We start from the raw sequence: 20,183 nt of genomic DNA on the forward strand, positions 1-20,183 counted from the left end.
TATTGTCGTCCCCTCTCTATTACAATACTGTACTATATATGTGCTTAGCTCTGCCTTGCAGTACTGATCATGTGCATATAACAAATAAAGGAAAAAATACAAAATAATTCTAATCATTTCTTGCTAACCGAATTCCCCTTCTTACTGGTTGCTGGACACGTGACCACATAATCCTTTAGGTAACGTGGCTGTTTTGTGGTTCTTTTAGCTCTTTTCTCTAACGGTTTCTCAACAGCTGGAGCTGGAGTAACAACTGTGTTTGGGCTTCTGGAAGGAGTGAGGGGAATGGGCCCTTCAGCCCTTACATCTCCTCCTGGTTCGGGAAACACCTTGTCCTCAAGGTCGAATTGTTGTTGAATCTGTAGCCAAGGTTCCCAGCTTGCTTCCTCAAGAGGTAGGCCTTGCCACTGAATCAAGACTTGAATTTTTGGAGGAGAATTAGAATTATCCCATTTCCAATCCAGAATGGCAGCTGGTTCTAACACAGGCTGATTATCCTCAATGTCAGGTGGGAGTGACAAGGGGGAAGAAGGTAGTGGCCCTTTGTGAGGACGAAGGATGTTAACATGGAAGACGTTGTGGATCTTGGCAGTAGGGGGAAGGTCTACTTCATACGCAACCTCACCAATTTTCCTCGTGATTTTGAAAGGGCCAAAAAACCGTTTTGTAAGTTTCCCATGGGTAGTGCCTGTCACAGAGGATTGACGACAAGGGCGAAGACGAATATAAACCCAATCATCTACCTCAAACTGTAAGTCTCGTCGGTGTCGGTCCGCCCATTTCTTCATTGTCGCTTGAGCCTTTTGCAAATTAGAGGCAAGCTTTTGAAGAATCTCAGCACGGGTGGAGATTTCGTGTTGCACCGCTGCATTAGAAGTTTCTTCTGGAAGGAAAGGAGGCATGAGTGGGGGCTTGCTACCAAACATTACCTCAAAAGGTGTGAATCCAGTTGACGCATTGGTTGAAGTGTTGAAACTCCATTCTGCCCAAGAAAGAAACTTGCCCCAAAGGGACGGCTTGTGGTGGACAAAGCAGCGAAGGTACTGCTGCAATACCTTGTTGGTGACCTCTGTTTGACCATCCGTTTGGGGGTGGTAGGCAGTTGACATACGCAACTTAGTGCCACTTAGGCGAAACAGTTCCTGCCAAAAATGACTTAGGAAAATGGGATCACGATCAGAAATGAGGCTGTGTGGTAAACCGTGATGTTTGCAAACTATGTCAACAAATAATTGTGCCACATTGGATGCGGTGAAAGATCTTGGGAGCATTCCAAAATGAGCGCCCTTAAAGAACCTGTCCACGACAACCAGGATAGTGGTGAATCCCTTGTAAGGAGGAAGGCCAATGATAAAGTCAAGTGAGAGATCTGCCAAACAGCGAGAAGGGGGGGGGGGGGATTGGTTGAAGTAAACTAGATTGGCCGTGTGTAGGGAGTTTAGTTTGCTGACATGTGATGCATTGTTCAACAAATGCCTTAACATCTCTGCGAATGGTGTGCCAATGGAAATTAGTCATTAGCTTACTCAAGGTCCATGAAATCCCCGTGTGACCAGCCATTGGAGTGGAATGAAACTCGTGTAGTAAGAGTGGAATGAAAGAGCACGTATGAGGTAGCCATATTTTGTCTTTGAAGAGAATGAGATCCTCCTTTAATGAAAAAAGAGGGAAATCTTGTGGGTCAGCCGTGATCTTGTCTCTTAGAGTGATAAACTCGTGATTACTTTGTAAGGATGATTTGAGATCGGACAAGAATTTTGAATGTGGGATAGACAACACCATAAGCGAATTTGTGGCTGGATGAGTAGAAGCATCAAGTCGAGAGAGAGCATCAGCTGCTGCATTGCTTTTTCCAGGTCGATATTGAATTTCAAAGTCAAAGCCCAACAATTTGAAAAGATACTTTTGTTGCTCCGGTGTGAGAAGTGTCTGAGATAACAATTCCTTAATGGATCGTTGATCTGTTTGGATGACAAAATGGCGACCTAGGAGGTATTGGCGCCATTTCTGAACGGCAGTAGTTATGGCACACAATTCGCGTATATATGTGGAGGAATTGCAGAGTTTAGGACAAAATTGCTTACTAAAATAAGCAATTGGATGACCCTGTTGTGAGAGAACTGCCCCCATGCCTATTCCTGAAGCATCTGTTTGAACCGTGAACAGAGAGTCGAATTTTGGAATAGCCAAAACAGGTGCAGCTAGTAATGCATTCTTCAGATGTAAAAAAGCCTCAGAAGCTATATCATGCCACAAAAATTTATCCTTCTTAAGGAGCTCAGTGAGGGGATGGGCAATGGATGCATAGCCTGAAACAAATTTGCGGTAGAACCCTGTGAGGCCAAGAAAGCCACGTAAGGATTTGACTGTAGTAGGGGTAGGCCAATTCCTTACTGCGACGAGCTTTTCCGGGTCTGGTTTAACACCCTCATGGGAAACCATATGCCCAAGGTACTGGATGGATTGGTGCCCTATAAAACATTTGTTTCCCTTGAGTCTGAAACAGTTTGAAAACAGTAACTGGAAAGTGGTCTCCAAGTGGCTGACATGCTCAGAGAGAGTCGCGCTATACACAAGGATGTCATCGAAGAACACTATGATGAAGCGGCGTAAATGAGGACGAAATAAATCGTTCATAGTAGCTTGAAAAGTGGAGGGTGCGTTACATAAGCCAAACGGCATTACTTGAAACTCGAAGTGTCCATTGTGAGTTCGAAATGCAGTTTTCTCAGAATCAGCCGGTACCATGAGTATTTGATGAAAACCCGAGAAAAGATCCAACTTAGAAAACCAGAATGCATGTCCCAATTCATCGAGTAATTCGTCGACGGTGGGTATTGGGAATTTGTCCTTAACGGTAGCCGCATTGAGGGCCCTGTAATCCACGCAAAAACGCCACGTGCCATCTTTCTTTTTGACGAGAAGGACTGGAGAGGAGAATGGACTGTTGCTTGGTTTGATGAAACCGGAATCCAGCATTCTCTGAACTTGGGTTTCAATTTCTTGCTTCTGGAAATAAGGATAGCGGTATGGTCTCACTGATATAGGAGCTGTGTTTGGGTTTAATGTAATTGAGTGGTCAGTAGCGCGTGGTGGAGGAAGGGCAGTGGGAATGGAGAATAATGTGTGGTATTGGGAGATTAGGGATTGTGGTGTAGGTTCAGGTGAGGAAGGAATGGGTGCACTTGAAGGGGATGAAGTTGTGATGATTGGAGGAAATGGAAGAGGGTGGGAGTCCATGGTGAGTTGAAAAAGGGCTTCAACCCTATTAGTGGATTGTAAACGTCGGAGCTGGTTGGCTGAAATGGGTGAGGGATTTGGACCCGGATCCCCTTGTAACTCCACAAGTTTATTTTTCCAATTGAACCGCATAAATGGGCCGTTATAGTCCATCACAAACGGGCTTATCAATGAAAGCCAATGAACCCCAAGAACCACATCAGTGCCAGACAATTCAAGTGGGTACAAATCAATAGGAAATTCCTGTTTGTCCAAAGTGAGTAGAACACTGGGACAGAAAGTAGAACATGGCAAAAACTCACCATTACCTACCATTACACGTAATGGGCTTGGTGTGGATTGTGATGGTAAACGGAGGAATTGGGCTACTTTGTGTTGGATGAAGTTATGTGTTGCCCCACTATCGACCAAAATCTGGACAGCATAACCTTGTATGGATCCTGTGACCCGAAATGTTCTAGGAGTCCATTGACCCGAAAAGGCATGAAGACTGATGAGCCCCGCTTCTTGTGCGGTGTCCTCAACAGCTATCGAGTTCGCAGAAGAGAGACAGTCCTCTTGGTTGTCACTGTCGAATGCGGTGAGGAGTAGAAATTGCGGTTTGCATTTATGGCCCCGTGTGTAGCGCTCATCGCAATTAAAACAAAGGTTTTTCTCTCTGCGGGCCTGCATCTCTGCCTCAGAGAGGCGTTTAATGGGAAGTTTGGTGGGTGGTGTGGGTAGTAGAGGAGGGAGAGGTTTAGGTTGTGTATGAGGGTTTGTGGTCAAGGGCGGAGGAGGTATGGTTGTGCGGCCGAAACGGTTGGGTGGTGGAAGGGAGGAACGAAATTTGTCTTCATGTAGTTTAGCTAAAGCAATAGCATGGGGTAGATTAGGGGGTTGGAAAGCGGTGACCTCGCGGCGGAGAGAAGGTTTCAAGCCAGAGAGGAAACAACTTAGGTAAAAGCTGGGTGGATAATCAGAGATGCGATTGGCCAAAATTTCAAACTCGGATAGATAATCTTGTAGGCTTTGAGTCTGGGTAAGCTTGCACAAATCTGCAATGGGGTCATCGAACTTAGAGGGAGCGAAACGCAATTCGAGAGCTCGTAAGAATGATTCCCAAGATGAAAGCAGTTCATTGTTAAACATCCATTGAAACCAAGCTAAGGCTTGACCCTCCAGGTAAAAGGACGTGATCTTAATGCGTTGGTCTGTTGGTGTTTGGTGATAGTCGAAGAATTGGTTGACCTTGAAGATCCAACCAAGGGCATCAGAGCCATTGAAGATAGGGAGGTCGAATTTTAAGGGGCGGGTAAGAGAGGGGGAGTGGGTTTGGTGAGGTTGAGTTTCCAGTATTGTGGTGCGGTTGGCGATATCGTGAAGGGTGTTGGAAAGGTTAGCATGGGAGAGTAAAAGTTGTTCAAGCTTTATATTTAATTTGGTGAGCTCATCATGGGGGAGGGAAGATTCTGCCATGGAGTAAGGGTCAATGAAAGCACCAATGTAAGGATGCTGCAGGAAATAGAAAAGGGTGATGGCAGAGGAAAGAGAATATTCAGAGATGAAGAGAGAAAATTTCAGAGGGAATTTTTCTGTTATATTGTCGTCCCCTCTCTATTACAATACTGTACTATATATGCGCTTGGCTCTGCCTTGCAGTACTGATCATGTGCATATAACAAATAAAGGAAAAAATACAAAATAATTCCAATCATTTCTTGCTAACCGAATTCCCCTTCTTACTGGTTGCTGGACACGTGACCACATAATCCTTTAGGTAACGTGACTGTTTTGTGGTTCTTTTGGCTCTCTCCTCTAACGGTTTCTCAACAGCTGGAGCTGGAGTAACAACTGTGTTTGGGCTTCTGGAAGGAGTGAGGGAAATGGGCCCTTCAGCCCTTACAGATAATATCTGTATTTTTTACCATGAAATTTTCTCCAGAACATTGCATATGAACACATGTGCTACTGTTTATTGATTTAAATTATAATAATTTTATGTCATCTATTTTAATATTTTAATTATGAAAATTATAATCATGTGCTCTTTATGAGTTAAAAATTGAAGAAAAAAACATCATGAAATGTATTCACTTAAAACAAATTCCATTAATTTTTAAATCTAAATTAAAATGTTATAAATTTAAATTAATATATATATATATATATTGATTTTATTAAATAATTTAAATTAATATATTACATGACTATATATTTGTACTTTTATGAATTAAAATATAACAAAAAAGTAGTTTATGTGATTAAATATTTCTCAATTGAAAAATAAAGTTACTTCTCAGTTGAAGAGAATGTTATTCATGCTTGTCTAATTAAACCATTATGAGGAGAAAGACGTTAAAGATAATAACTACCGCCTCCGTTTGAGCCAATAATCTATCTGAAATGATTAAGGTCCTAACTATCTTACCATTGGTATAGATATGAGGTTCTGTTTTCACGCGTTACAGCAAAATTTGTTGAAATTATGATTAAGGTTCCAACATCTTATCATGGGCACAAATAGACGGTCCTATGGTGATGTGGATATGGTTAAGGTCCTAACCATCTTACCATTAGTATTCAGTAGATTCTATCTCTGTGCCTTAACCAATTTAAAATGTTATTAATTGTTCTACTATTTATTCTTAGAGAGTATTTTTTTCTTACTATCTTAATTTCATATTTTTTTTATGGATTACTTCCAAAATATTTCACATTTCTTTAATTTATTCATAAATAAAAACTCTATGGAATTCATCTAAAGTTAATATATATAATATATTTTTTTCTCACATAGTGTATTTTCTTGTTTTCATCGTAAATTCATATTAGAAAATATTATTTTCAATCTTTATGGATTGAAAGATTAATGTACAACAACATACGTACACTTTTGTCTATTGATTTTAAAAATATTTTCATTATTATTTTTCAGAATGGGTAATTTTCTTCACTAAACAGAAGTGGTATATTTATGATGTCTCTTACAAAATATTTGAGATGTATTGATTATGACAAAATCTTTTTAATCGATTGAGATTCGACTAACCAAGTCTAATGTCAATTGTTAAAATGTTAGGACTAATAAATATCAACTAAGAGGAAGAAAGAGGGTTAGTGAATTGGTTTAGAATTTGAATATAAACTTTTTTGGAAATTTTAGTAGTATACATTAGTTGTCTTAAAAGAACTTTTTCAAACTTTCAAAGATTTTAACCAATACAAAAAAATAGAATAGAACAAGTCACACATAAAATTTTATATTGGTTCAACTCTAAAGAGTTTACATTCAAAGAAATTTCACTATATCAATGTAAAAATTACATAATAACAATATTACCTATGCACTCTTAACCTCTTACAAACAAAAACAATTATTTATGATGATGCTACACACAATCACCCTAGGACCTTACCTACACAACAAGTATAACAACAATTAATAATTTACAATAGGAGTAAATAAACGAAAACACTTCAGATGTGGGTTTTACACAAGAAAACAAAATTTGTTACTCCTTAGTTACATCCAACCATGCTTGAATGTTTATAGTTTTGATTTTAACAAATTAAGGTTCTTTATCCTTCAAAAATACTTGATTGTCGTTTTTTCTTCATATTTTGATATTATAAACATATGTTTGGTACATAAAAGAAATCATACTCGTTTATATACAAAACACATTACTTGAAACAATTGATTAAGTATTTAACATAATCTATTAAAATAATAAATTATTTTTTTCTTACATATTAACTAAAAGTTAAGAACTTAATTATTCTATACATACATTTTTAACAAATTTAGTGATTGGTTAATTCCATGATGTCGCAACCGGAATCGCGACGGGACGACGATCCAATGAAAAGAAAAAATTAATAAATCATTTGAAAAGAGAGATTTTGGAGTCGCCACCATAGTTTATTCTGGAAAACTACGGAAAAACCATAAAATGATAAGGCATGGTCAATTTGAACCAGATTCTTGGTTCGGGAGTCGGTTACGTGTAGGGAAGGTATTAGCACCCTACAACGCCTGCCCTAAGGCAGTACCTTTAACTAAATGCGCGAATGTGGATGTGGTTTTCAAAGTGTTTAACATTCCCTTGAAATAAAACTCTAAAGAAACAAACAATATTTTTTAGCTTTTTGGGGCCCGACAAGGATTGACCTTGCTCCTACGTATTCTCATGTGAGAAATCAGGGTTACGTAGTTCTTTTGAAAACTGTTTGAGAAATTTGCTTGAAAATTGTTTGAGAATTCGTTTGGAAAATGATTTGGATTTTTGGGAGAGTAAGCCTGACAAGGACTGGCCTTGCTCCTACGTATCTCCACTTTTGATGGAGAATCAAGGATCACGTAGTTCTGGCAGGCGATATTGTTTGTAGTTTTGAAAAAGGCATGTTTTTTAGTTTTTTGATGATTTTTACATTTTATGTTATTTTTATTTAGGAAAGAGAAAAAGGTTTTTGGCACAAGGACGATGCGTGCGATCACACATGTGCCTAAACCTTTAAAACATATTTTTGGCGTTTTTGATGAAAGAGAAAAGGTTTTTGGCACAAGGACGATGCGTGCGATCACACATGTGCCTAAACCTTTAAAACATATTTTTGGTATTTTGAAGAAAGAGAAAAGGTTTTCGGCACAAGGACGATGCGTGCGATCACACATGTGCCTAAACCTTTGAAACGTATTTTGGTATTTTAAAGAAAGAGAAAAGGTTTTTGGCACAAGGACGATGCGTGCGATCACACATGTGCCTAAACCTTTAAAACGTATTTTTGGTATTTTGAAAAAGGAGAAAAGGTTTTTGGCACAAGGACGATGCGTGCGATCACACATGTGCCTGAACCTTTAAAACGTATTTTTGATATTTTGAAGAAAGAGAAAAGGTTTTCGACACAAGGACGATGCGTGCGATCACACATGTGCCTAAACCTTTAAAACATATTTTTTGGTATTTTTGAAGAAAGAGAAAAGGTTTTTGGCACAAGGACAATGCGTGCGATCACACATGTGCCTAAACCTTTAAAACATGTTTTTGGGATTTTGAAGAAAGAGAAAAGGTTTTCGGCACAAGGACGATGCGTGCGATCACACATGTGCCTAAACCTTTAAAACGTATTTTTGGTATTTTGAAAAAGGAGAAAAGGTTTTTGGCACAAGGACGATGCGTGCGATCACACATGTGCCTGAACCTTTAAAACGTATTTTTGATATTTTGAAGAAAGAGAAAAGGTTTTCGACACAAGGACGATGCGTGCGATCACACATGTGCCTAAACCTTTAAAACATATTTTTTGGTATTTTTGAAGAAAGAGAAAAGGTTTTTGGCACAAGGACGATGCGTGCGATCACACATGTGCCTAAACCTTTAAAACATGTTTTTGGGATTTTGAAGAAAGAGAAAAGGTTTTCGGCACAAGGACGATGCGTGCGATCACACATGTGCCTAAACCTTTAAAACGTATTTTTGGTATTTTGAAGAAAGAGAAAAGGTTTTCGGCACAAGGACGATGCGTGCGATCACACATGTGCCTAAACCTTTAAAACGTATTTTTGATATTTTGAAGAAAGAGAAAAGGTTTTCGACACAAGGACGATGCGTGCGATCACACATGTGCCTAAACCTTTGAAACATATTTTTTGGGATTTTGTCAAATTCATTATTTATTTTATTTATTTATTTTTTGTAATTTTTATTCATTATATAAAAAAAAAGCGTGCGTAGTGTTTAGCAAATAAACAAGACAAATACAGTACGGAGGGATGGGGGTTACTTTACAAGGGGATTACACGATATAAATTAATGACCAAACAATTAATAATAAAATTAAGAAAACTAAAGCGTAAAAAAAACAAAACAAGAGAAAAGCTCAATTAAATTAGGGGTACAGAGATAAAAACCAGGGGTGCCAAGTGAAACTGAAGCTCCTTTGTTTGGGTCAATTCTTTTTCTCCAACTTTGAATCTTCCAAGGTGTGAGGACGAAATTTGGGGGTGCCATTGGGTATTTGCTTGTCTGGCCCAAAGGCCTTTTTTGTTCTCTCATCAGAAATCTAGAGACCTGAAGCCTCTCTCCCGAACGAGCCAGCAAAAAGAGGGATATGCCTCGTCCTCCAACACACATGCGCCACTGCCTCCGTCGAAGCCGTGAACCGCCGTTTGCGGCGTCACCAGTAACGACGCGTACCACCGGAGCCATCGTCAGCCACGACGCTAGGTTCTCCTTTTCCTCTTCTCCCGCGCAAAGTTCACCAAGGGCGATAGAGACAGCGTCGCGGTTTGCTCCTGCTGGGTTCATCATTGATGGCATATGGGGCCGCCGGGGGTCTCACCAATTTCAACACAAACTTTCCTTCTTCGTTCCAAATTAAACGCCACAATTCTGGGCACCTGGGTCACGCTGCTACTGTTCTTACTGAGGGCATCACCGGAACTACCATTGTCACGCTTTTCGCCCACATTTTCCACTTTATTTCATTCTCATTGGTTTCTCTTGTGGTTGTAGAGTGGAACAGGACATGAGCGGGTCATGGTTCGATTTTGGTAATGGATGCTCCGCGTGTTTAGGTTTGGATAGATGGAAGATGAAGATGGTCGGGAGGTCAATGTATAAGGTGTGGAGATGATGGTCTGAGGTGAATGCAAATGAAGGAAGATTAATGGAGATGAATGTCTATGGTATCTGTATGAAGATGAGGGTGATGAACGGAGAAGAAAAAAAAACGGCCTTGGCAGGGTGTGTGGTTGGGAGTGATGAAATTTGAGGTTAGGCCGTGATATCTGGTGAATGAAGATTAAGATGATGGGTTGATGAAAAGGGAGGAATATAGCAGTGGGTCCCAACGGAGATGGAGGCCAGAGGTGTATGGTTGCTGATGGGTGCAAGTTTGCTGGCTGGGATAGATGATGATGGGTGGAGATAGGTGGTGGCCGTAAGTACGGATATAGCTAAGGTGACTGGTGCATATGGATGTTTGGTAACAATAGATGGGTACGAATATTCACACAGCATTTATTTAACTTAACACATGCAAACTTAACACATGCAACGTAGCAGCAGTATAACAAAGATACATTCAAAGGCGACTAACCAAACTCAGTAAAACATGGAGCGAGTGACATTACTTACCTCTTGAAGCACAGTTCACTGTTTGCTAATCCCGTACGTCCGATGTCTTCTTCTTCCTAGTGGTTGGCCTGCCTTTTTCGATAAGGTGCTCCTCCCTCTGAATGTGGAGTGTTGTAGTGGTCTGTTGGTCGTTGGGAGTGACGGCGTAACGTGTTGCTGGCAACACCTCTCCCGAGCACTCCTCTAGCCGTTGGATGCTCCCTGCTGGAATGTTGTAAAGCGTTTTCAATGATGGATGAAGGCTTGCTGGATGGAGATAAGCGTGATGGAGCTGGAGTTGCTATGTGGATGGGGTTCGAGAGGAAAATCAGCAGTGACGAAGCTGAAGCTTGTGTCTGGTTTTTTCGTGACAGTGGGTGAATATGGGTGGTGGAGAGTTACAGTGGTGCAACGGTGATGAAGGAGCTAGACGGTAGTATTGAGGATGGCAATGGCGGCTGAGGGGGCTTGGGATGATGACGGCTGTGACTCACAGATGGGTTCCTGGTGGTCCCGTGGAGGTGCAACTCGGTGGCTGATGAGTAAGGGTGATGGCCGAAAGGTAGGGATGAAAACTGAAAGGGAAGTATATATATATATAGCAGTGAGTCTGGGTGGAGATGAGAGCCAGAGGTGTTTGATGACAAGGATTAAATGTGGAAACGAAACCCGTGAAGTTAAGATGTTGAAGATGGTGATGTGGGCCGTGAGGATATGAATATGGAAGTGAAGGCGGCCTTTGGGTGGCTGACCCGTGAGATGTTGGTGATGGGTGGTGGTCACGCGATGTTGGAGTTGAAGGTCATGGTGTTCAGTAATGTGGTCAATGCCTCTGCATGATGGTTGCAGGCAATGGAGTTTTTAGGTTGATGGCCATGGGAGTTGAAGATGAGTAGGAGATAAAGGTGAATGATGATGAGAAATGGAGCTAGTGGAATGGGGATGAAAATGATGGTTGGGTGAGGGGAATTAGGCCGTGGAGACGGAAAGGGAAAGGTGTATGGCCGTGGGTGTCAAAATGGTTTGTGGCAGTGGATGAAGCTGGATGAAGGTGATCAGAGAGGGGTCAGTGTTGTTGTGAAGTGATCATCGTGACAGGCCAAGGACAGGTGTTGGAACTTGTTGAATGCGGAGAGGTTGGTGATGGAGATGAAGGCGGCTTTTGATGGCTGACCCGTGAGGAAGACAAACTCCTCAGGAAGAAAGATTTCAAGTGCTTGCCGTGGTATATGGTGAAGATGAAAACAGAAAGGTCCGATGTTGGCCGAGAGGTATTAGGGATGAATACATGGTAGGTTGAAAATGGGTTCCAGCCAATATGTATTGGTGATTGAAAAATGATATCCAGGTCCAATCAGTTTCCCCAGGTCCTGGAGATAATTCCCGAGAGGTCACCCCGTGTCCGGCATCCAAGGTATTGGTCTCCAAGATAGATCTCCCCGGTGACGTTTCTAGAGATTCCCTTTTCTCTCTTTTTCGAATAAGGTAATGATGCTGAAGGTACGTAGGAGTCTCAGGTGGGTGGGAGGCAAGGTGTTGCATGCGTTTCAGATGCCAGAGGGAATCAGTACAGGTGCCAGATAAGGGCCCGTGGGGAACCAACTCTGGTGGAAGCCCAGAACCCTTGCCATTTTTATTCAGGGAAAATCTCCTTCATAATTCTTTATCACTTCACAGAGCATCTTCTTCCTAAAAGTGTTTCTCCATGTGCGCTGTAAATGTGCTACCAAAATGCACTTCCATTCTCTGAACATTCCACTCATCACCATCATGTGCTTTCAGCTTTTCTTGTATCAATGCCATGTCCTCATGCTCCACTCATTCCCATCATGTGTTTTTGCTGACCAAGATTCTGCTCCACCGCTTGCCCACGTGAAAACTGAAGACACCATGAGCATTTTAATATTCAACTCAGCTGCCCATGCTTCCAGATTGCGTCCGCTTTAAGCCATGCATCTAACTCTTTTTCCAAATCAAAATCCAAAAGTGGAGGCCTGCCAAAATATTCTCTCGCAGAAACCCATACTGCAAATGGCTTTCAGATGTTAATGGTGGACAGTGGTAGAGGGTGGCCATCTTTGGTGGAAGGTTCAGACCATTTTAAAAATGCAGCCCCCAACTCCTAGACGTTCGGTCAAAACTGAAAACACTACCGAAAACGAACGACCTTTGGTACCACAAAACCGAACGCTCGGGCAATTCGTACCGAAAACGAACGTTCGTTTATTTACATGAACGAACGCTCATACAGAGCGCTCACGAGGTGAAACATGGCCGAACGCAAACAGTAGCAAAGGACGAACGTTCAAACAAGCATGAATGGATGAACGGTCGAATAGCGAACGTTCACAGTTAATAATACAGAATCAAAAACGAACGTTAAAAATTAAAGGACGAACTCCCCGATCACTAAACCACAACGAACGAACGCTCAAAATATAACTCAGACCGAACGCTCGGTTTGGACGCTCGCTCATCTGAGAACAAAACCACATTAAGGACGAACGTTCAAAAGGTAGAGACCGAACGTTGAGCAGCGAGGACGAACGTCCAAATTACAAAAGGCCGAACGGATTGAAGATGACCGAACGGTTGAGCATTAGCCTCCGAACGTCACTGAAGTCGAATGAACGAACAGTTGAGACCGAACGTTCAAAAGAGAAATCGAGCGTTCAAGTGATGACCGAACGCTCAATAAACAACATAAACCGAACGCTCGAAAAACAATAAAACTGAACGCTCACTAACACAAAACACATCGAAACCGAACGTTAACAAATATGACCGAATGCTTGATGAGGAGGACGAACGTCCAAAATGATAAAATGGCCGAACGGTCGAATAGTGAACGTTTGATGACCGAACGGTTGAAGATGAGGACGAACGTCCTAAAAGAAACGAAATGCCGAACGGTCAAACAGTGCAAAGGACGAACGGTCGAATCAGTGCAAAGGACGAACGGTTCAACAATGGGGAAGGACGAACGTCACAACAGTGGTGAAGGACGAACGTTTACTGCAAGGACGAACGGTTCAACAGTGGGGAAGGACGAACGTCACAACAGTGGGGAAGGACGAACGGTTCAACAATGGGGAAGGACGAACGTCACAACAGTGGGGAATGAACGAACGGTTCAACAGTTGGGGAAGGACGAACGCTCACTGTTTGGACGAACGTCTGATGTTTTTTTTCTTATTATTTATTTTTCTTTTTATTTATCTTTTTTTTGTATTTTTCCTTTTATGAGGAGAATACAGAAAACAAAAATATTTAGTCAATCCGGACGAAATTGAGTGTTGACAGCTGCCCCTCTTTACTTAGATTTTAGTAGATGATATGATAAACAATGTTCTCATATTATCAGAGTAAAAGATAAGTAAAGATAGAAATACTAATTTCGTCTAGATTTCAAGATAAACAAGAAACAAACAGAGAATAAAACAAACAAAACCGAGAGAAATGAAGCGTGACAACCTCGCGGAGGGTGCACCAACGATACAGATGAACTGAACGAGGAATGAACAAAGCCCCCTTTTTTTTTTTTTTTTTTTTTTTTTTGATGAAAGTAAAATTATTAATCAATCCGGACGAAATTGAGTGATGCCCCTCTTTACTTAGATTTTACTAGATCATATGAAAAACAATGTTTTCATATTATCAAAGTTAAAGATAAGTAAAGATAGAAATATTAATTTCGTTCGGATTTCAATGAAAAGGAAACAGGATCAAACATGGAATTTTTTTTCATTTGTTTTTTTTTTTTTTTTTTTTTTGAGTGCATAAATAAAATGAACAAAATTAAATGAAATGAGAAATTTGAATTTGATTGGTTTGACCATTGCCATGCAGAGGGTCGTTTGAAAAAATTAAAATCTGTACCTGACCATTGCCATGCAGAGGGTCGTTTGAAAAAATTAAAAAATGGGCTCGACCATTGTCTTACAGAGGGCCGAGATACCAATGACAGAAAGTAAAATTGGGCTCGACCATTGTCTTACAGAGGGCCGAGATACCAATGACAGAAAGTAAAAATTGGGCTCGACCATTGTCTTACAGAGGGCCGAGATACCAATATTCAAAAGTGCTTTCGACCATTATCTAGCAGATGGCCGAGGTAAAAAAAGAACAAAAGGTGCTTTCGACCATTATCTTGCAGATGGCCGAGATAAAAACAAGAGACAAGTGCGCTCGACCATTATCTAGCAGATGGCCGAGATAAAACAAGAAAAGTGCGCTCGACCATTATCTAGCAGATGGCCGAGATAAAAACAAGACTGAAAAGTGCGCTCGACCATTATCTAGCAGATGGCCGAGATAAAAACAAGAGAAAAAAAGCGCTCGACCATTATCTAGCAGATGGCCGAGATAAAAACAAAAGAAAAGTGCGCTCGACCATTATCTAGCAGATGACCGAGATAAAAACAAACTGAAATGTGCTTTCGGCCATTATCTTGCAGATGGCCGAGATAAAACAAGAGAAAAGGTGTCCGACCATTATCTTGCAGATGACCGAAATAAAAACAAGAGAAAAGTGCGCTCGACCATTATCTAGCAGATGGCCGAGATAAAACAAACTGAAAAGTGCGCTCGACCATTATCTAGCAGATGGCCGAGATAAAAACAAGAGAAAAGTGCGCTCGACCATTATCTAGCAGATGGCCGAGATAAAAACAAGAGAAAAGTGCGCTCGACCATTATCTAGCAGATGGCCGAGATAAAAACAAGAGAAAAGTGTTTGATTGCTTTGAATTTGAAAATTGGAATTGGTTGAAATTTTGAGAAATTTTTTTTTGAATTTTTTTTTGATTTTTGATTTTGATTTTTAATTGATTTTTTTTCTTTTTGTTTGAAAATTTGAAATTAAGAAACAAGGTGTTGCATTTTTGTACAAGTATATGGAATCTTGATATGCAAGAGAAACTTGGTTGATGAAAATTTTGAAATGAGAAGAAAACTTTGATACATGTTGATTTTTTTTTGTCTTTTTGAAGGAAGAAAATTTGATGAATATACATGGAGGCAAATCCAAAGTTTGATGAAAATATGTACATGATGTATGGGTATATTATGAAACTATGACATTTTTTTTTTCTGAGTCAATTTGCTTTCTTGGAAATCATCAAATTTATGACGATCTAGACTTTCAATTTCCTTTCAATGGATGTCCAATTCTAAAGTCAATTGTGCAAAATGAAGCTTGTGTGCCACGCATTTCTTGACGAGATACTAGTGTGTACATGCTTGATATCAGGGGTTGGAAAAATATGTGGAGGATGATTGGAAGGATTTGGAGAGTACCGGGATGGCTACTTGAGCCTCTTACTCCTTAAAACGGCTACAAAGGCCAATGTGAGGTAGTAGATACCCAGAAACTGCTCTGGAACATGGTAGAAGTATTGGTATGGACACATGTATCTGAAATGAGAGGGAATAAGTCAGGAATCAGGGAGTGAGAATATCATGTGGGATTCGCAAATTGCCCCAATTTTGGTGGTGATGAATTTCTTTGAAGTTCGGGGCGAACCAAGATCATGCAAGGCCCAACAGGGGATGCCCCAATCTTTGTATGAGCTTTGAATATTCAAGATGAAAAATTTTGGTGATTTAACAAAGTTGCTCAATACTCTGAATGGGTCGAAACATATGAAAGTTACAAAGTTGCCTTGGTTTTGGGTATGAGTCAATTAAGCGAGGTTCCACAAGAAGTTGCCCCCCACTTTGGGTTTACGAATGATAAGATGGACTCAAAATCATACAAAGCCCCAAAGTGTCTGCCCCTGTCTTGAGGGTGGATCTATGAATTTCAGTACGGACAAATCTGAGAGGCCCAACAAGGGTTCAGATGGAACAAAACTGAGACTAACAAAGTTGCCCCAAGTTTGGGACCCGGGGGAAGAGTTTGAATGGGATTTGAATGTGTTCAGGAATTTGTGATGGATATGGAAAGGATTGGCTTGAAAAGATTGCCCCAAACGGTTTGATTTTCCTTTGTAAAATCTTAATTTTGATCAAAAAGGAGTTCCATTCATCCGATTTATATATTTTTTCATCATTTTTTTTTTTACAACTGCATTGTTAGTCATTTTTGTCTTATCTCAGAAATTAAGCTTTATGAAAATTTAAGCAACCATTATTCAATCTGTGTGGACTTTTATTGGGCTTGTAATGTGGCTTGGGCTAAAGGGTGTTGAAAGAAAGGATATAAGGGCTCAAATAAATTTTTGTGGGTAATTTTTTTGAAAAAAACAAGGGTTACCATTTGCGCTTGTATGAGTTATTTGTCAAATCTGTTTTGACTACTTTGCCCTTTCTCAAATTTCATTCTTTGCTTGCCATCACTTTGTGATTCTTTGTATTTTTGCTTCACTTTTGAGGAGTTCGCTTCATTTGATCACTAAGTGTGTTCTTCTTGCAACTTGAGTCGACTTCTACTGTGATGGTAACTCTTCTTCAGGTAAAATTTGAAAAGAAATTTCTTATTGGCTCAAATTGGGTATCAAAGGATATATTTTTGTTTTTTTGGATGAAGAAAAATGGCCACACATCATTTCAAAATTTGGTTGTTTTATTTTCAAAAGATCAATTAAGAGACAAAGACTAAATGATCTCAACAGAGTCATTTTTTTCATTTTTTTTACAACGGATTTTAGGATCTCCCAAATGAAAGCCAGTGGAGATGACGGAAAATCTGCCCCAGTGTAAAACTTGGTGTTTATTATTTGGGCTCAAGAACATGATTGGGTCAATCTCTGGTTAGGTGAAGGCTGAAGGATGATGTTTTCAAGCAATGCACACACAGATATCTCTTAAGAAATATGTGATTTGATCATTTGACTTCAGGAGATTATGACATCCATTACATTTTTCTTAAATCTCATAAATTGGATGATTTGCATCAAAAAACAAATGACACAAATTTTTGCGTATTTTTTTTGGTTTTATGCATGAAGAAAAGTAATATGAAATGAAAATGATGATGCTTGTTGAAAAACGGATTTTTTTGTTTGAAAATTGGGCTTTGCGGACCATCCTGGAAACTAGGCCTTGCGGGTCAGTATGGAAACTGAGCTTTGCAGGCCAGTATGGGAAATGGGATTTTTTTGGAATCTGGGCCTTGCGGGTCAGTATGGAAACTGAGCTTTGCAGACCAGCATGGGAAAGGGGCTTTCTTGGCCATTGGGGAAATGGGATTTCTTGGCCAATGGAAAATGGAATTTTATGAGTTGTTGTGGAAATTGAGATTTTTTTTTTTTTTTTTTTTTTTTGGCCTCTGTAGAATCTGGGCCTTGCGGGTCAGTATGGAAACTGAGCTTTGCAAGCCAGTATGGGAAATGGGCATTCTGAGCCAATGTGGAAATTGATATTTCTCGGCCATTGTGGAAACTGGGCCTTGCGGGTCAGCATGGAAGCTGGGCTTTGCAAGCCAGTATGGGAAATAGGATTTGAGAGCTAAAATGGAAACAAGGGCTTGGGAACCAGTGCAGAAACTAGGCTTGGTGAGCGATGCAAAAATTGATATGAGAAAACTTGATCTAGAAAAAAAACGTTTGAAAAATGAAAATGTTCTTCGGTTACTTTCTGTCATGGGAAAATCCATATCGGATCGGACCCGAGGAGAAGTAACATAGAAGGAAGTTGGACTTACCAGGCACATTGACCCAATGGATCAGATGACCTGAGCCGTGTGAACTTGTCACAAGAAGATGACGAAGGAAACATTTTTTTTGTTTTTGCAGAAATAATTGTTCACACAAATGAAAAGGGAAAATATGAATTGAAAACACAAAATCTACACAAACAAGGATTTTTATTTTTTAGAAATTCAGATGCACTGGTTCAGGAGAAACCACATATGACAAAGGGCCTAATGGGCTCAAAAACTGTTCATCTTTCATTCTCAAATTTTTTGTTACAAACGCAAAGAAAATTACACAAGTCAATTTGAACAAATGTACAAAACATCATTCAACAGCAAAAATGCGAAAACAAAATATTTTTGACATATTTTCAAAAGAAGTAGACTCGAGAGAAAACCACGAAGGCCATTGGGCCTAATAGGCTCGAGCACTGTTCCTTATTCAATATTTTTGTTCTTAGATTTATTCAAAATGTAGAAGAAGAAGGAATAAAAATCAAACAAAATGGTGTGATGTGAAATTACAAACATGCCAAAATAATTCTCCACTCAAATTTATATTTCAGAAGAAATGGGTTCAAAGAAGGCTAACATGACAATGGGGCCCAATGAACCTGAAAATGTCCCTTATCATGTAAATGAAAAACAATTTTGAACGCTTCAAATTTTACATCACTCCGCTTATATATTTTTTTGGAAAAATTTTCTAATTATCATTTTTTTGATTTGATTTTTTTTTTGTTTTATTATTTTTTGGTGAAATCGGATCATCCAAGAAGTCTTGAATTGGGCCGGATCGACCCAACAAAACCCTACCCGTTTTCAGATTTTCAATTTTTTTTTTTTACTTTTTTTTTTTTGCTTTTTTTTTTTGAACTCAGAAAGACCGGGACCGACACCAGACGGTTGTAGTGACCGGAACTGTAGCTACATTGGATTTGCTCAGCTATAAAACGGGTATCCCTTCGGGGTCGAGCGACATTTTCTGATTTCGCTCTCTCTCTATCCTTCTCTTTCTCCCTCTTCTCTCTTCCTTGAGCGTCTGAGTTCTGCGAGGCTCTTCTGCCCCCGCGTGCCGTCGAAGGCGTCTGAGTCCTCCGAGGAGCTTCTGTGTGCCAACACTTCCAGGTAAGTCCTCTAAACTCTTAATCCTCTTTCCTTAAATTTTTCGTTCTTCCTTTTTTCTTTCCTCCTCCCCTTTCAGCTTTCTGTTCTTCTTTTCTTTTACGCTTTCGCTTTCTGTTTTTGCTTTCCTTCCCCTCTCCCATTTATGTTTTTCTTTTCTGCTTTCCTTTCCGCAAGCTCTTCTATTTTCTTCTGCCTTCCGCTTTGTCTGCTTTTATTTCCATCTTGCCCTTCTTTGCATTTCTTTCTGAGTCTTCTTTTCTCTTTTCTCTTTTTTTTTTTAATTTTAAAAACTTAAAACACTTAAAAACACAACTGTCTTAACTTAAGGGGTATATAGGCTGGAAACCAGACGTTAATCTCCCTTCGATTGAAGGTATGGCAGAGACAATCGGGTAGAACAACGCCACGTACCCCATAAAATCAGAAAACTTAAAAAGATAAATTATTTGAAAGAACCGGACATGGACAAATGAACAAGGACAAAAGGACAAGGACAAAAGGACATAGATCCGTTTAGGACCCTCTTACAAGGACCGTGAAACAGATCCGAGACCAGACACTGAAATAATAAAAACCGACCGGACAAAAAATTAACTTAAAAGGAAACAAAAACGAATAAAGAAAACACTAAAAAAACTTTTTTTTGTTTTATGCCTTTGTTATATTTTTGTTCTTTTTACTTTTTATTATTTTTTTGTTTTAGAAAACTTAGAGAGGAAAGATGAACGAGATGGAGATGGAGAGGTACACCAGTCAGCGGTGGAGACCTACTGAAGATCAGGTCAAAATGATGACCCATATCTACAACTACGGGGTCACACATCCCAGCAGAGCGCAAGTCGTCGAGATTGCATCTCGACTAAGAGTTTTCGCAGACGCTACTGAATACAATGTGCACTGCTGGTTTAACAACCACGGCAATCGGGTCAGGCGCTGGCAAGCGGAGGTAGACCCCACTGGCACTCAGTTTTCACAACTGCCGCTGTACATGTATGGTAAGTACCCTGATCACCTCCATCCCTTTTTTTTTGAAAATTTTCTCCTCTTATTATTATTGACAATTTTTTTGTTTTTTTTTT

At 40.0% G+C, this 20,183-nt stretch overlaps 1 protein-coding gene across 1 annotated transcript; it reads right to left on the reverse strand.

Annotated features, from left to right (window-relative positions):
• Positions 1-1,349: 1,349 nt before the first annotated feature.
• On the reverse strand, positions 1,350-9,533 carry LOC128196280 (uncharacterized). Its single transcript, XM_052876533.1, has 3 exons — positions 9,294-9,533; positions 4,949-5,134; positions 1,350-4,734 (listed from the first exon to the last, which is right to left on the reverse strand). The coding sequence occupies exons 1-3, from the start codon at positions 9,531-9,533 to the stop codon at positions 1,357-1,359; spliced, it is 3,804 nt and encodes a 1,267-aa protein (XP_052732493.1). The 3' UTR covers positions 1,350-1,356.
• Between the last annotated feature and the right edge of the window lie 10,650 nt (positions 9,534-20,183).

Source organism: Vigna angularis, chromosome 4 (assembly GCF_016808095.1).
Source record: "Vigna angularis cultivar LongXiaoDou No.4 chromosome 4, ASM1680809v1, whole genome shotgun sequence".
Taxonomy (NCBI): domain Eukaryota; kingdom Viridiplantae; phylum Streptophyta; class Magnoliopsida; order Fabales; family Fabaceae; genus Vigna; species Vigna angularis.

Bases quoted from the DNA above. Each gene is read 5' to 3' on its own strand.
- LOC128196280 (XM_052876533.1), bottom strand. From the start codon at position 9,533: ATGATGAACCCAGCAGGAGCAAACCGCGACGCTGTCTCTATCGCCCTT. The intron at 5,135-9,293 runs GTCTCTAGATTT...TAAAAAATACAG, and splicing joins GTTCGGGAGAGAGGCTTCAG to ATATTATCTGTAAGGGCTGA. The intron at 4,735-4,948 runs GTTAGCAAGAAA...TATTTCCTGCAG, and splicing joins CCAGTAAGAAGGGGAATTCG to CATCCTTACATTGGTGCTTT.